The sequence below is a fragment of the Oreochromis niloticus genome, linkage group LG20 (assembly GCF_001858045.2).
Source record: "Oreochromis niloticus isolate F11D_XX linkage group LG20, O_niloticus_UMD_NMBU, whole genome shotgun sequence".
In the NCBI taxonomy this organism is placed as follows: domain Eukaryota; kingdom Metazoa; phylum Chordata; class Actinopteri; order Cichliformes; family Cichlidae; genus Oreochromis; species Oreochromis niloticus.
Genome location: NC_031984.2, coordinates 28,861,091 through 28,879,090, shown reverse-complemented (window position 1 = coordinate 28,879,090; position 18,000 = coordinate 28,861,091). Strand labels below are relative to the sequence as shown.

Here is an 18,000-nt window from a genome sequence, read left to right as displayed (position 1 = left end):
CAGCTAAAGTCATTTTGTTGTCATCTGTCCAACATAATGTAAAATAAACAAGCAGTCAAACAGTTGAAGTTTTGGCATGAAGCACTCAAACATTCATCATGGATTGAGTGGAATAGTAGACAAGTGAAACTGCCCAAACAAACCAGGTGGCAGGAATAAAAAATGGAATTGTTTATTTTTTTTAAACAGTCTGTTTCTGTCCTGTTGTTCAGTGGAGTGAATTCAAGTAAGAAGTGTCTCATATGTATATATAAAATAGTTTCGTTTTTTATTTCTGTGTTGCTTGAATGCTTGAAGTTATCAGGCTTTGGCACTTTGGTATTAACAGCTACGAGGGCAATCCCAAAAGTAAGGTCTCCTGGTTTGTTTTAGAAGTACAAAAAACTGTTTATTTTCTGTAATATTTACATCATTTTAAAGGTTAAAGAATAATTTATTTTTCGACATAATCACCATTTCGGTGGATGCATTTTTGTAGACGCTGCGGCAGTTTTAGAAGGCCCATGTCATACCAGCTCGCCGCCATGTCCTTCAGGAAGCGTTGAATCTTTCACCTCTTCATCGGAGCAGAATCGTCTACGGGACAAATGTTCTTTCAACTTAGGGAACAGGTGGTAGTCACTACACCACTTGCAAACGTTTTTGACATCCATGCACAGCTGTCCATACACTTTCATCAATTAGCGATGAATTCCAACCGGTTTAATGCCTTTTGCGTTCAAAAATCGAATAACTGCGCGAACCTTGCACTTGGTAGCGTTCAACGGGAGCTCCGTTGTCAAGGGCTGCCAAGCCAAGATTGAGAATCCCAGTGAAGCTGCACATGCTTGTTTGCGAGTGGAGGAAGCACCAACCACAACAGTGTTGCCAACAGCTGTACAAACAGTTTCCCCACCGCTTTGGAGACCTTACTTTTGGGATTCCCCTTGTACAGATTTCGATGAGTCAGCAGATTCTTATTTGTTATACTTATTATTTGTTTATAGACAAATTTTTTCCACCCACCACATGCTTTATCCGTTTTAATTCTGTGGCTGCACTAATTATGTGACCCTTTGCAGAGTTGATGCTGCAGGATTCTTCTACTTTCTTATTTTAGCAAAATAATATAGAAAAAAAACATGTTCTGATTATTTTCTAAAATACTAGTATTACACGGCAAACAACTCTTACATTTATAGATATTTATACTCACGTTGCACAGTAACTGTATGCTTCAACACTCAGAGATCCTGCCTAATAACTTTATTTGGTCTGCTCTTTGTTGCAGCAACAACACTCACAACTGCTTGTTGAATATCTAGGAGGGAACAAATTTCACAGACTGACTTATTGTAGCGCTGGCATGCTATCACAGACCCATGACCAGTGAGCTCTTTAGAATGACCCAATCTTTCACAAATGCTGTAAAGCCAGACTGAACAGTTTAGGTGCTTGAGTTTTTTTTTAATGTATATATTTATTTTCTTATTATATAATCCTGAAGCAATGGGACTGAAAACACCTGAATTCAAAGATTAGAAGTGTGGCCCAACACCTTTGTCCATAATGCATGTAGATATCTGAATCTCAATAAATGGATGCACTAAAGCCTCCTCAGGCTAGCTGTCTTAAAACTAAAGCTAAAGACATTCACTGCACATCTTAAAGTGTAGTTTTTATTATTTTTGTATTTCAGTGACCTATTTTTTTTTTCTACATTTAGTAACCTTAATTAATTTTTAGGGGGCATGTTATGCTGAAGAAAAGCCTTTTTTGTTTTTTTTTTCTTTTTAACGTGTTTGCTGTAATGCTTGTGTTCATTTTTTTTACCTGAACTTCAGAAATCAGTAAATATTTAAGTTGCTCATATAACACATAATAAGGGCTACAATTTATACGTTCCAAGTGAGTAGCATAAGCAATAAAGACTGGACGCAACCCTAAATGCAGAGTTTTGTACATTTGTTCATATGCAAAACAAGGGAGACTCCTATTTGGGAGAAATCTGGGACATTCACTGCAGGTGCTGCAGAGAGTCTGGTCCTAAATTCAACACTATAAAAACAGACTTGGTTAAAAATAGCACCTCAGTAAGATTTGAATATTTTGAGCAAGAATAATTGGCAAAGCGTGCCTTCTTTCTAGAACTGAAACTTGGCAAGTGTTTCCAGAGGGAGGTGTGCCTGTAAGGTGTGTATGAGCCAGGGTTAAGTCTTTGGGCAGTGCGGTGACAGGGAGTCCTTGCAGACTTGGGTTATACATCATGGAGGCTATAGGCTAACTTTATTTGTATTCTGTTAGCAGTGTGTCCCCCTGTTGCCAACTGCCCTAGAAATTTTCAGTGACAGTGAAAGGAAGCTGTCAATGTCTCGCAATGTCTAGCATCAACTCTTTGGAGGTTTTATACCTTTTCAGAGCCTCCCATAAAAGTCATAAGAGTTTCTGGGGAGTAATAATTGTATACACAAGGTCCTGGAGAGGGCATGGGCCAGCAGATAGTTTGAAAAGTCCTGGTCTCTGTATTTAGCCCCACATGAATCAGACTTTTCTGCCTCTCAGCTCTTTTTGTGTAGAATGAGTCTACTGAGACGATTTTTTTCCTCTTTGTTGCCAGATTGAGGCCGAGTGTCAAGAGGGCTGTTTAGGTGTGTGTGCTTGGCTCTGTGTATGAGGGTTATATCGTGGGGGCAGTGCTTGTGCATCCTCTGCTCAAGTTTGTGTGTGCGAGTTATCAAGGGAGCTCTCCAAGCTTGAATAAGCCTTTTGTCTGCCTTGGCTGCTCTCTGCTCTGAGCCGGCTGTCCTCCAGGATGCTGTCTGTCTGCTCTGTTTGAATCACTGATAAAGGCCCATCTCTCCCTCAGCACCCTGTCACTTCATCCCCTGTTTCACTCTTTCAATCATTTCTCTGTCATCTGCAGCTGTTCTCTCCAGATGTTTTTGCTTTATTTCAGTTTTTATGCTCTCGCAAAACTCTCTTCCCTTTGTCATCTTGTTATCTCCTCATTCACTCTGTTTTCCATCCTTCATCCCTGACACTGTCTTCCCATCCCCTTTTCCCTCCCTTCTGCTTTTCCTCTGCCCTCCTTCCTGTTAATCTTCCTCTTTCCCCCTGGTGTCCTGAACACCCCACAATGTCTTTTGCTCTCTCCGACCTCCTCTGCACTTAGTCTGCTCTGATGGAGACATCAAGTCTTTCTGATGATAACATTAAAGAAGAAGCTGGAACAGAAAACAGATTAACCCTCTATTAAACTGCATGCAATGATGTTTGACTAATAGTTGATTTTGATATTAGGCTTAGAAATAAAACCACTGTACTAAAACAACATTGCATGCAAAGGAACCCAGAGCAACACAGATTAAACATAAATGTTAAGACATGTTTTTATAATGGGGAAGAAAGTGGATTAGTCACATCCGGGCAATTCTTAATCCATTGAATAAGATTGGCATTGGTTTCGATATCAATCTGGCAGATTTTGATCTCTATCAGAAATCCTTTTAGAAACTTACTTAGAAGGAAGGGCTGATATTAACAATAAAGGCTGAATTATGGTGTTGTGTGTTGCAGCCATCATTGAGAACATGGCAGAGTTCAGACCAGGCATGTGCACAGAGGCTGCCCAGCAGGGACTCATGCAGTGGCTGCTCAAGAGAATCAAGGTAAGAATGGGAATATTGTTTTAAGTTGCCCCAAAAAGGGTACGTGATTGGTTTGTCAGGTTGTTAGCATGATTTGATTCATTTTTTAAATTCCTTCCACCAGGAGGTCAGCTTAGAAGTTTGTAACGGTGGAGTCTATCTGAATTAATACATTTCTTTTTAATGATTATTTGTTGTTGCAAGATATTGAGACTAAATACATATCACATTAAATGATGTCATCATCAGGTTCTTAAGCAAATATCAAAAACTAATCGAGAGTTTTCAGCGTCCTTCTCGATTTTTAGACCCAAGCTAAAACTAAATATTTTGAGGATAAAATATGGCATCATCTTGACTTCTGTGTTTTGGAGTTTCTTTACCAATATTTCGATGTAGAGTTAGCATTTGCCTTTAGTTTCCTTTACTTCAAACCTTCACGTGGTATTAAGCTATCTTGTTCCTAAAGGTGTTAGGTTTGAATTAATTCTCATAGAAATTGTTGTGTATAGTGAGCTCATGTGAACTGTTAAAATTAGGCTTAGATCCACCAAGGTCTTCGAGGTCAACTTAATTATTTAATGGAGTGTGGTGTGTATTGTCAACACACAGAAAGTACAGTGTAACATATTGTCACATATGACCTCTGACCTCTCCTTCAGGGTCAGTTGATTGATCTGAAGGTGAAAGTGATAATAATCCAAAGAGCTATTTTAAAACTATATTTCTTACTGCCATTGTTGTTTTGATGACATATAGGGAATGATCTACGTTATGATCTACGCTACTTTAGCTCTCTGATTTCTTCTTCACGGTCAGATAAGGTCAAACCTCCATAAAATGCCTTTATTCTTTAAAACTGTGCTTGAAGTCCTACTGCCTTTGTTTAGATTGGCAACATTTAGGAAATGATACTGGTATAGATCGACTGTATATATCATGTCATAGTTTGCAAATATCAAGTCATGTTTTACCTCTGATGTCACTTTTAAACTTCACATCTGCCTTTCTTTCAAGTTGACCTCAAAATATGTCATATCTTTAAAGGGCGTGTTGTCAAGAGAAAGAGAATGAGCTGCAGAGTTAGTTAGAAATGTACCGTAGGAAAATATTATATAATAAGATGAAGTTATTCATGTCCAGTTATTTACAAATCAATGCCTGTTATCATTACCTACTCCTACAAAATGTTGGTGTAAAGCTATCATGTGTCGTGCTGCCCTTTTTACTACAAACTTCTTAAAGTAGGTTTAAAAAGAACAAAGAAAACAAAATGAATATACATGAAATGTAATACAAATACTGCCCAGAGAGTCAGCTGCCTTGGTGGAGGTTTGTGTTCTCTGAGTGTTTTTTTGTTGTTGTTGTTGTTAATTTTTTTTATTTGGAGTTTCTGTAAACCAGAAAATACAAGCAAAAATTTCAGTTTAAAGAAAGAAACAAACAAGTTTGTTATAGAATATGTTTTGATTTCCAAATTCTCATAAAAACCACAAGCCTCCACCCGAAAACTAAGCACAGCTTCTCAAGATGAGTAGTAATTAGATTTTGGTCTCTTTCCCTCTCCCTCTAAGGCAAAGATGCCTTTTGATGCTAACAAGCTTTACTGCAGTGAAATCCTGGCCATCTTGCTTCAGAACAATGACAGTAAGTGTGTCTCACTAAATGGTTTGTGGATTCCAAATGATATTAGTTTATCTTTCATATTTTTGCCAACCTATTTCCATTCTTTTCATTCCTTTTTTCTGCGCGTTTAGGCTTAGTCATGGTCTGTCGCAGCCTTATCTTATTGTGCCCTTTCCGTGCTCCCTTTTCCCTCCCTGCATATTTCTCCTGTGTTACCTTTTCTTTTCTCTCCCTTTCTTTTTCCTTCCACCACTTTATGACTTCATGTTACCTTTTAATGTTTCTCGTTCTCATTGTGCATTTGCCGTCTTTCCCGCTAACACTAAAAAGCCAGTAGAGCCTCACATAGCCACAGAACTATCTGGTCCTTAAACAAGTAATCGTTAATGGTACAAGTTACATTGACATTCAGCTGGAGTTGTCTCATTTTAAGCTCACCACCCTTCTCATTCACTCGTGCTGCCTCCATCCTATTCCACTTATCTTTCAGACACATAATATAATGTAAATTTAAAAAAAAAAAAAAAATGTTCTTTTACAAAAGAACATTTTTTTTTTTCTTTCGAGAAATGCTGCCAGAAATGATGTACCTTATTTGAAGTAAGAATAAGGCAAATCACACAGCTGCTAAGAAAATGCCAGTTTGGAAAGAGCCTTGATGTGCTAATTTTAATGTTGAGTTGGATTTAAAACTGGACTCCGAAAGAGTGCATTTTAAAATTCAGCGTCCCATCCCAGTCCATAAATAGCATGAAAATTGATCATGTTCTCCAGCTCATTCAGCTGTTTATTGTAAAGTTAACAAAGAAAGGTAAAGGGGGAAAAAAGTCATAGCACAAAATATTATTAGTGTTATGTGTGCCACTTTCTAATGTGAATTTATAGGACGTGTTAGTGTGCGCCAGTTGGGTCTGCTGAGAAGCAGAGGTGTGTTGTGTAATGCTCAGGTCTACATGGAATAACTTGTGAGGATGTGTATTTTTCAATGCCCTCATTTTTCCTCATTTGCTGACTCTCTGGAGGTCCCTCGTAGCCGTTGTGTTCCTCAGTATTTATGCCTCTGAAGCACTTCTGTCGTCCCCACATTTCTCTTGTTTTCCTCTCTCTCTGTCCACTTAAACATGCTTTTTCCTGCTTTCTGTCCTCCCTGCTGCTCACTAAATGTCTTTTTTTGCCACCATCTCGACATGATCTCCCTGCTGTCTTTTCCTTTTTATTTTTCTCCTTCACAGATACCAGAGAACTACTGGGTGAGATGGATGGCATTGATGTGTTACTGCAGCAACTATCTGTAAGAGTTTTGCTTTTTTTTTTTCCTTCTATTTTTAGTTTCTTCTGTGCACTACCCTTCATATTTTCCCAACAGCCCTTTGAGGCATACACGGGTGAAGCTTTAGTATTTCTCTAATATGAGCTTCTCCAGATCCAAGAATTAACTAGAGCTCCACCACACAGTACTATACAGGTCCACATGAATGCCTCATTTTGATCCTTCTAGAGGACGGCTAATGTTTTTAAAAAACCATATCAGAATGTCAAATATAGTAGCCCTGATTTAGACTGCTGTGTAAATCTTTGTAGAGCCTATAATGTAACCTGTGTAAGCGCCTAACGTCATCGCTGACATTTGTGAGTCCTGCTTTTGATGTTATGATTATTACGGTAATTGTTATACTGAAACAATAATTATCGACAGTACTGAACAGCCCAAGCACAATAGTTGAGTGCTGCGTTGACTCGATGTGTAGTTTTTAGGGAGGTGCACATTAGTTTACACCAGAGGGGTTTGAGGTTACACCGGAGCCCTGGTGTAGAATTCCTGCTGAAGCATAAATCCGTGGTAAATTTTTAGAAATGTGCAATACTATGTATCCTTTCAAAATGCTTCCTTTGTTCTCCCGCCTACCTTCTCCAGGTGTTCAAGCGTCACAACCCGTCCACAGCTGAAGAGCAGGAGATGATGGAGAACCTGTTTGACGCTCTGTGTTCCTGCCTCATGCTGCCCTCCAATCGTGACCGCTTCCTCAGAGGTGAAGGGCTTCAGCTGATGAATCTCATGCTGAGGTGAGGCTACGTGAGAAGTTGTAGAAATGTAGAAGTGGAACGTTCCCTGATGGCTTCATGCTGTAGATGCTTAGTTTTCACCTGGCTGAGAGCCACCCACAATGTCTGCATCTCACATTAACACACTTTTTTTCTTATGATACTCAGCTACAGATTGCACGCTAAAACCAAGTGTAATTTAGGTTCAGTCTTGTTAACCCTCTACAGAAATCAGCTTTCACTCTCCTGCTGTTGCAGATGTCACTACGATGTTTTACTTCCCAGTTTCTCTACAAATTGAGTGCTTGCTGGTGGGCCTCTTTGACAGTTCATTCATGTTAACTGTTGCTGTTCACAGCATCTGCCCAGTTAGTGTTTTTGTTTGGCAAGGTAGTGCTATCATTTACTGCCGTGATAATAACTACTGCTTGCAAAGCATTTTTAATCTTACAGTGGAAACTGTGATATTTCTGGAACTTGATTTTGCCATACTAGCTTCTCTTTACAACAACATATGGATGCAACTTCTAAAAACTTGGTGCTTATTGTTTTGTCCATCATTCATACAACCTTTTAGAAAAGTCAAATTCCAAAGTAAAACAGAGTTCAGGCAATTCAAGGTTCTATTTATTAAATTTTGTCCTTGCCTGGCAACAGGGTATCATAACAGTAAAAATCTACAACTATTCTTATCCTTATTATTATTAGTAGTAGTAGTGTTATCATTATATCATGCAGTCAGTATTATTGTTTTCATTATTATTATTATTATTATTATTATTATTATTATTATTATTATCATCATTAGAATATTCTTCACATAGGATTAGCATAATAATGCAAATTTTTGCGGTTTAGTTTTTTCTACCACAGTTTTGAGTAAATGATTTTAAGCTTTTTAGTAGTAGTAGTACTTGTAACCATGGTTATATTGAAAGGAAAGATGGAAATATTTGAAAAGCCACATTTTTTAAATAATTACTAGTGCAGAACTTATAGCTCGCACAGAGAGAAAAAGAAAACATTTAAGGAACAAGAAATTGTAAGAGAACTCCTTCATGTATTTGTGAGGTTTAGAAAACCTTGGACTTTAGAGCTCTAAATGTTTGCTGCAAAATCTCAACCTTTGTGCTATGACGGCTTTCAATTTTAGATTATACTGTAATCTACATCTTATACTGTTTTCTGTAGCTTATGCTACAGTCTCACTAGGTAAAACAGTTGTTAGAGACTACAGCAAGACCCATGTGTAATGAACTTAAAGTCTTGTCGCATTTTGAAAGAATTGCTCTGACTGCGACCACTCTGCAGTCAGTTACTGTTCTGAAAGCAGCTTGGTGTTTCAAAATGGCAATGAAAAAGCAAAAAAGATGGAGTCATTCTGCTATCAGTTTGTGATAGGTGGTCAAGGTGGCAATTAAATGCAGTCTCTTTAGGATAATACAGCAATTAACTGTGATAAATTTGTGAAATTGCAAGTCTGCTGTTGTCTACATACACAGAAATTCAAACTGCTTACATTCAGAAACCAATCGGAACCGCATAAATCTGAAACAGAAACACAAAATAGTTATGTAGGTGCTGTAGGAACACAGTTTAACTGCAAAATGACAGACACAGCAGCATTGCTTTCATTATAGGAATATAACCAAATGGCAATAGCTGAGTTGTTTCCCCTAATTCAGACTGATAGATGTGTCTCACTCAGCTTCTGGGAAACCAGCTACTTGCAACTGGTTGCTGAATGCAAACAGTTTTAATGGAACCCCCACCTCCCCAAGCTGCAAGTAAGTTGCTGTCCTATTGTTACTCTAGTGCAGGGGTGCCCAATCCTAGTCCTCGAGAGCTACTTTCCTGCAGCTTTTAGATTCATCCTTGTTCCAACACACCTGAATCAAATGAATGTCTTGTTATCAGGCCTTTGCCAAACTTGATGACATGCTGAAGAGGTCATCAAACCATTTGATTCAGCTGTGTTGGAGTAGGGATGCATCTAAAAGCTGCAGGACAGTAGCTCTCGAGGACTAGGATTGGGCACCCCTGCTCTAGTGTGACTGAGGCATAAAGCAGAGTCATCAGTCCTGTGCAGTTGAGACGGGGCACTCGTTTTAATAATTAGACTGGTTTAGTGCTCTGCCATAAAAATTGATATATGGGTGAATTACTGCAAATGCAGTGATTGCTACATGAGAACTAATTAAATGTGAATAGATAAAACTTAGTGACGCTACTTGCCATATACCTGGCGACAGTTTAGTTTCATCTGCATCATAGATATCGTACATGAACATGTTTGTTGCAATATTAAGTACCAATGAACAGTATAACTTCCACAAATCCAGAAACAGAACTTGGTGTATGAATTTTGTTCTCAGTGTAGTAACGTACAGAAGTACTATAAGTGAAACTTTAAATGACTTCTTCAATGATATAAAAGTAAACATTAAATGTCTTTGTATAGAATGGGGCCCTTCTGGCACAGCTTTCCTTGCGTGCCTCTACTCTATGCCTGCCGTTTCTGCCAGTCCAATCAATCAACAGCTGGTCGAGTGCAGCACCGCAGAGATGTGACCTTAAAGACTCATAAAGACGCATTACACGCCTTTATGAAACCTTCACAGCTTCTGCATTATTGTGCTAATAATCACATCACTGGTCACGCAGATTTAATGCTTCGATCAATATCTCATTATTGGAATGCAGAACCCCTTTTCTGGTAAATCATCTACCAGGGGAAGGGAGAGAGAGTCAGAAAAGGAGATGGCGCAGTAATTACAACAACATATGATGGAGCAGAATATATAACTCTGGGTATGTTGTAAATGTCTTCTTTAGAAAGAAACGAGTTTTGTAATTTTTCACTTATGAGCACTTCATTGTGCAAGGATGACCTTTATTTGACACTAACTTTGTACAGAGAAAACTTCCATTTTATCATATTAAATAATCCTGCTGCAGCCCTCAGTCTTCATGTTTTCATTACCTCCCTAACAACATGTCAATATCATAGTCAAGCTGTTGGCCTGCATTGAATATGTACCTCTCAATAATCACATTCATGTTCTTTTGTTCATTCATTCATATCTATCGACAGACAGACAGACAGATATAGAGACACACACACGTCTGCAGCAGCGGGATGATGGAAACATTTGTCTCATCTGCTCCTTACTGAAGATGAACACATTGCTTTATAGAGCAATGCTTCAATAATTTTAACATAACTTCATTAACTTTTCACTGTCTTGACTTCCAGCTGACACTTCTAGGTCAAAAAAAGACCCAGTATAGGAAATAAGAAGTATTCTTAGTGGTTCACTTGTTACATAATTTGTCATGTTATAGCTTTATTCCAAAACTACAAGTAGTGGGCAGTTTCTCCCATTTTACTTTTTTGGATGGATGGGGCACGTTGGCGCATAGCCATTTTTAAATCTCTCCAGAGATGTTTAATAGGGTTCAAATCTGCGATCTGGCAAAGTCACTCAAGGACATTCAGAATGGTGCGGAAGATACCCCTTTGTTATCATGGCTGTGTGCTTAGGTTAGTTGGAAGATTAACCAGAGTGCTCTGGAGAAGGTTATTACCAAAGATGTTTCTGTGTTTTTCCCTAACATGACTCGTCTTGCAGTTCCTGCTGCCAAAAAAGATCCCCACAGCGTGATGCTGTCTGCACCATGCATCACAGTGACCAGGTGATGAGTGGTGCCTGGTTTCCTCAAGGCATGCCGCTTGGCATTGAGGCCAACAGGTTTAGTCTTTGTTTCATCAGACCAGAGAATTTTGTTTATCATGGTCAGCGCGTCCTTTGTGCCTTTTGGTGAACTCCGGCTGGGCTGTCATGTGCCTTATTTTGAAAAGTGATTAGTGGAGTGCTGCAGAAATGGTTGGCGTTCTGGAAGGTTTCCTCTCCTCACAGAGCAATGCTGGACCTCTGTTAGATTAACCGTCAGGCTTTGCACTAAGGTCCAGTATAAGATGAATAAGAATAATTTTAAACTGTGAATCATAAAAAAGCTAGGTGTGGTTTAAAAGAGAGAATTAAATTAGAATAAAGATCCACTTTAAACACCAGATCACTTATATTTTCCTTATATTTATGATAAACTGCCAACACGCCTAACAAAATAACCCCACATCATACAAAATGTAGTGTTTTTGATCTTTGAGTTACAAAGTAATCAAGATAAAGAGAATAAAAAAACAATGAAAAGCTACTCTACTCACTGTGACGCTTCGATCAAAAACTCAATTTCAGACCTCTTCAGCCTCATATAACATAAAAGATTTGACACCTGGTGTCTTGATGAATTCCTGGCAGAGCTTAATATTTGTTAGACCCGCCACTGAAACTGTGTTTTATCAGAGCTGTTTTACAAACACACAGTAAGACTTTTAAATGCATCAGCATTCATACAAGTTCTTTAATGTAGTTCCCTGTCTTTTCCAGTGGGATGTAGCCATTTTCTGATCAATCCTCGTAACTGTCTTGCTCAGGTTAATAAACTCTTTTCCAGGTTCTTTGACTTTGTTCTTCAGTTTAGTCTAATCTAGAATCTGACTGAAATCGAAAACATACTGCTGCTGTCATGCTTGTATCCACTAGATACAACCCACAATCCATTTTTTATGTGACAGCAGAGTAGTTCATGACACCAGGACTTTGAGTTAAGTCAGCTGTCTGCTAGCTGAATTGGCTTCCCTTCAGAAGGTTTCCTTCTGAAAGTACACTGCATATCGCTCCCCCTTGCCCTTCACTGCCGTCCATCATATATAATGTGTCTGTCTGCAGAACCAGACACAACTGCCTGAAATATGTGTCCCTCCTGTGAGATAAACACTGTCATCTGTCATTGGTGGGAATGGAGGAAGTGACACTTTGATAGACAGCTACATTTCCTACAAGAAGTGTGTAGAGCCGACAGGGTTGATGCAAAGAGAAGAGAACAGCATATCCTCGTTATTACTACAATAAATTGATGATGAAAAACAGATGACAATTCATCTTGTCATGTTTACTCTTATTCTTTTATTAGTAAAAGCATATATGAGTTTTCATGCATTACATTGGGCCGACAGCCTTTAGTGATATACAACTTAATAAATGATGTGACTGGAGAATATAGGCAACATTTCATTATTGCTTAGCAAGCTTGCACGTTCCTGAACGTCTCAAATCTCTCATGCTTAATACTGTGTGTTGTTTTACAAGTTGTACAAATCAGCTCTTTAAAGCTGCACTTATTTGTTGTGAATCAAATATAAAGCAGCTGTGTGTTTGTCAGATATGATTTTTAGTCTGTAAAATGCTATGAAATGCTAAGTTGTTTAGACCAAGCCCTGGCTTTGAAGAGAGAGGGATGTGACAGTCATATAGATACTGAAAGAGAATATTATATGTTTATGCACTGCGAAAACGTCAACAACACCTACAGCTACCATAAAGAAAGTTTGTTTTAACAGTGCTGCAAGGATTGTCAGGCAGCTGTTTGAGGAATTTTCTGAACCACTACAGAAGTTTAAAGTTGCCACGCAAAAACGCCAAGTATTTGTCAGTAAATTGGAAAGCCTCATGCTGAGGGGAACAGCGAAAAAAGTATTCTTTTATTTTAGGTCTGGATCACTTGTATGTTTTGTTTGCAGATAAGAGAAAATTCCAAAAGCCAGAAGAAAGTGCTGAAATCACTGTTATGTGGTGCTCGATAACAAAAGTGTTTGCACAAGTGATTCTTCATGCAGTCCACTTTTTATTTTAAGTGCTTAAAATTTCCAGCAGCATTATTGTCAAATGCCTTGTTTTTTGTATCTGTTAATTCTAGTGATAATGTAAATAAATAAATGAATAAATATATATTGTTTTTCTGTTAGAAATGAGAACATGCACCTCAAGGCTGAAATTTCATGTAGATATAAATGCATTTAAAAAATGGCACGTCTGTTATCGGTGTCTCGATACTGTTAGCTAGACTTTTCCAGGACAAAATAAAAAAGCCTGTGTTCTGTATTATTCAGTGTTTCTTCTTTATCCTGCAGAGAAAAGAAGATGTCCCGGACCAGTGCTCTGAAGGTCCTGGATCATGGAATGATTGGACCAGAGGGAACCGATAACTGCCATAAATTTGTGGACATCTTGGGGTTGCGAACAATCTTCCCGCTTTTCATGAAAACTCCCAAGAAGATGAGAAAAACTGGTGTTTCAGAGAGGGAGCATGAAGGTCAGTTACTAATTACAGCAGGTCAGCGAGGCTGTGCTCAGCTGTAATCTTGTTACCTTGTTTTGACCTCTTGGAGTAGAGTGACATATTGGTTCAAGCAATGAAAAAGAAATTATTGCAACATTTCTAAATTGCGTAAAATCTAGGGGGACAAAATATTGATTGGACTGTTTTTGGTTTTATTTTCTCTGAGACATTATCAATAGACTGGTGCCAATGTATTGACTTTTCCACTGTGTCAGTACTTCATGACTCCTCGTGGTGGCACTTTTCAAAAGACTACAAGGCACAGTGTTTGAGAGCAGGGAAAAGGCATTAAATTGATCCAGCCTTGAAATTGGTTAATGTTAGTCTCATAAACTTTTTGCAATTTTTTTCTTCTTTGAGTTAAACAGATATTGTGATGTTTTAAAGATAATTGTTTTGAATAAAGTTGAACATAACTGAATTGCTTTATTGTGATTCTAGGCTTTAAGTGGGCACTGGGACTAAATGATAAAACACTGTAGCTTTGATGAACTCGGCTGCTCACAGAACTAAACAAACTGTGGTTCATTTTTTATTGTGACCATACCAGAAAAGACATGTCCCTCTTTAAACCTTTGTATGAGGGGCAGCAGCTCTCTTTTTAAAGTTATGGTGACTCTTCAGAATCAGAATACTTTATTAATCTCTAGGGAAATTATGTGGGTTACAGTTGCTCCAGTACAGTAGCATCAACAAAAACAAACTAGACTATTTATCAACACAGTATGTTAAGATATGAGGAATAGCACAATATATACAAGTCACCGAGTAATAAATATTCAAGGTTGACAGATGTGATTATAAATAAATATCAAGAAATTGACAGCAACATTACAGAACAAAGGCTGACAGTGCCCATTTACACAAGTGCAAAAAGTCATTTGCAAGGCAGAAATGTTACATAGCTTGTACTTATTTTGCATTACAATCTAAATTTGTTCAAGATCGTCTACATGATGATCAAAAGTGTTGGGGCTACTTTGCCTAACAGTCTTCATAATTTTGGTTATTTGTCAAATTAAAAAAAACAAAACATTTTGCTGACCATGCTAATTGAAATGATTATAGTAATCAAGCCAAGGTCACTTGTTTCTGCTCCTGTTTTCTAGTTTTCTGCAACGTCTAGTCACACTCATTTCCTGCAGGCACACTCAGTCCTAATCTGCTCATGTATCATGGTTTGCTACCTCTTCGGCCTGTCAGTTTACACTATCAATCCAATCTTGATTGATTTTCCTGCCTGTGCTCTCGAACCTCTCTTGTCTCTGAGTGAGAGATAGGAAGCGCAAACGAGAGACAGCGAGAGAGACGTAGGTTCGTGTCATACACGACAAGCGAGTAAAAATGGAGAGGAGACTGAAAGAAGAAGAGGTAGACAGCTTGTCCATCTCTCTGCCCTTTGTTTGATTATCAACGTCCGAGACGTAAAATCCTTCCTCTCCTTCTGTTCGTATTAATTAGGTTTCATATGTCAGCTGGGGCTTGCTAGCTCTGCAGAGAAGAACAAATTGTCTTCCATTGTGTCCCGTTTTCACCCAGGGACTCGATAAATTAACCTTTGACCCCCTTGAAGAGCAGGACCAAGATAATAAAGCCCCCCCTCAGTGTGTTGAAGCCTCTGGCAGGGCAGACATACTCTTAAAAGACTAATGTGGAAATCCATCCCCAAGCTTCTCCCAGCCCTTGAATTTTGACAAATGTGGTCTTCATGGGTTAGTATTTGACAACATAAGCTGTGTTTGGAGATCAACAGTGTGATATGGAGTAATGATTAAAGAGGTCAAGATCAGAATCCCAAAATGATGTTTTTAGGCCAAATCAAACACTCAGTTGGGCTGTTTTGTGGTCTTCAAGGGAAAAACTGGGGAATTACTACTGGTCCTTTTTATAGGCATCATTACATGACATTATTATTTTTTTTAATAAGCATAAATGCAGAACAGTTCCTACTGAAGGTGGAATTTATTACATATGCTCTAAATGCATTTCTCTTAAACGTCAAGATTTTCAACTTCTCTTGTAAACTGCAAGCTGCAAAAATGTTCAAAGTATTACATTTTTAGATTTGGAGAGCTAAAATATTTTCCCTCCTATGGAATGTGGGGTCTTTTAATTAAATGGGTGGCTATGTCTCAGGAGGTGTCGCAAGCCATCCACTAATGCAAACGTGAGTGGTTTGATCCCTGGCTCCTTCAGTTTCGAAAGCATCGCTTGGAGTGGTAGCTATAGAGTGCTTAAACACATAGATCAAAGTGCTGTATTAAATGTGTGTATGAATCAGTGAATGTTGCTTCTAGTAAAGAACATTTCAAAGCTCAGCGTGGAAAAGCACTCTAGAAGCACCAGTTAATCTAACTTAATCTTCCATGTTTTTATCCAAAGCTACAAAGAGGATGGTTCACTCGAACAAATTTCTACATTTCTCTTAACAGTTCAACAGTTCTATTAATGATAAAGAGGAAAAGGTTATACCAGCAAGACCAAAATACTGCACACATTTCCTGCAACTGGTGTGTGGCACACCAGTTGCTTTAGCTACGTTTTTACTTTACTTATATTTACTTTGTTGAACTTGTGTGGACAGCTGTTTGCCTCCACCACTGTGCATGAAGCAGACTAATTCTGATTTTGTGCATCTCTACTATTTTATTTATTTATTTAGTTTTTCAAATGCAAACATAATCATTGGTATGGCGGGGAGGGGGACTCAAAATAACTTCATAGAATCAATATAGCGCTCCTAGTTTGATATTTGGCACATGATTACTGTTATTATTCTCTGTGGTTACAAATGGGACCTGCGTAACTTTCCCTATCACGTCTGTATTGATTCGTCAAACAGCAATAGATGTAATGAGTTGCCTGTCACAATATAAGAGTGAACCCTCCTTCTCCGTAAGACTTCTAATTGAATATGCTGTGACTCAAGTGGTTCTCTGGAATAACATAATAACAGTGTAGATTAATTAACTATCACGCGCTTCAAACAGAAGTAATTAGGAGGTATGCACCTCGCTGTCCTTCTATCCACAGTCCCCTCTGTTACATTCACTCTATTGCTCTCTCTATCATAAACCTTTTTGTGAAGACTGATCCCCGTGAAATCCTTTGTGAAATTAGCACAGCCCAAATGACCAGGGATTGCCAGACCAAGTTAGCACACAGAATGGCGTAATTAATAGAGACATCGCAAGTGGCGAGAAAACACTGAAAAGATGCGAAAAAAAGAAAAACCCAAACAACAAATTACATTTCTGTGCTCATAAGTATTCTTGTCTCGACACTGCCATTCACCTTGTTTTAGGGTCTCGGTTTATTGGTGTATGTACTCTGTCATTACCAGTGAAATGAGATTGTATGATGGAAATTGGTGGCAGCCGGTTGTTATATTTAGGTGGCTAATGATGCGAGCGAGTGCGGGAGGGAACAGAAGTAAACAACTAATTTACATGGCGAGGCACAATAGTCCTAGCTCTTTCTGTGGCTCCAACTCAGAAAAGTGTTTTTTTGTGTGTGTGTGTGCACTTGTGTGCATGTGCGTGTTTGTTTGGTGGCGAGAGAGGGAACAGAGGCCTTTGTGCATGATACATTTTGAATGCCACACAAACACCTTCTAGTGCTGCGAACGGCCGTATCGCAACCCTTATTTTCTAATGACTGCACTACTATAGGTAATGAGTGAGACATGCTGCCAGAAAGAGACCTGTATTAGAAGCACCGTCATGTTTTATGGCTCTGCAGGTCTGCAAGATATACACATTGTGGGTATAAAAGATGGAATAGGCCATTTGATGGAAACTGCATGCCTTTATGAAAGGAACTCCACTCCTCCTCTTCCTCCTCAATAAGAGATTTCATTACAAAGAAGAAACATCAAACTCTATCATCTTATTACTTTATCACAAGCATCTCTTCTCTGATATTAACAAATGAGATTTTTTTTTCTTAAAGCATGAATGCATAGTAAAATATATGACATTAGATAAGTGACTATAATGGAAAAACTTGGTTATCTAGATTCTAAGATGAAACTTGTATATTTCGGGAAAAAAGCCCAGAATCAAATAGAAATCTCCTTTATTCGTCCTTCTCCCAGCACAGACGTTTTAGGCATAGATTGGTATCAGTAACATTTTACAAGTATGATTGCAAACTGTGTTGTCGGAGTCGTGCTGTGTTAATCCTATTATTAGTGTATTTCAGAGGGAGAGATTTGCTGTTTGAGCCTTGTGTAAAGACATATCTAATTAACATCTTCTTCATATTTGGTCTTTCCTCTGTGGGGGGATCATGTTTTATCTCTGTAAACTTTAATGAAATGTGCTGTGGTATATTTACATGTACTGTATATAAACGGTTTATTTCAACAGACTGATCAGAAAGGGACTTGGACAACATTTAGGCGAAATGTATTACTCAGTAGTAGTAGTAGTAGCAAGTAATAAACACAGCCGTTTCCAAT

General features: G+C 38.4%; 1 protein-coding gene across 1 annotated transcript in view; it reads left to right on the top strand.

Annotated features, from left to right (window-relative positions):
- The window catches only part of ctnnbl1 (catenin, beta like 1), a 62,245-nt gene that overhangs the window by 8,617 nt on the left and 35,628 nt on the right, over positions 1–18,000 (top strand). The window contains exons 7-11 of the mRNA XM_003449124.5: positions 3,556–3,647; positions 5,201–5,273; positions 6,485–6,543; positions 7,168–7,316; positions 13,330–13,511. Of these exons, the coding sequence (XP_003449172.1) occupies positions 3,556–3,647; positions 5,201–5,273; positions 6,485–6,543; positions 7,168–7,316; positions 13,330–13,511 (555 nt within the window). The remainder of the gene's footprint in view (positions 1–3,555; positions 3,648–5,200; positions 5,274–6,484; positions 6,544–7,167; positions 7,317–13,329; positions 13,512–18,000) is intronic.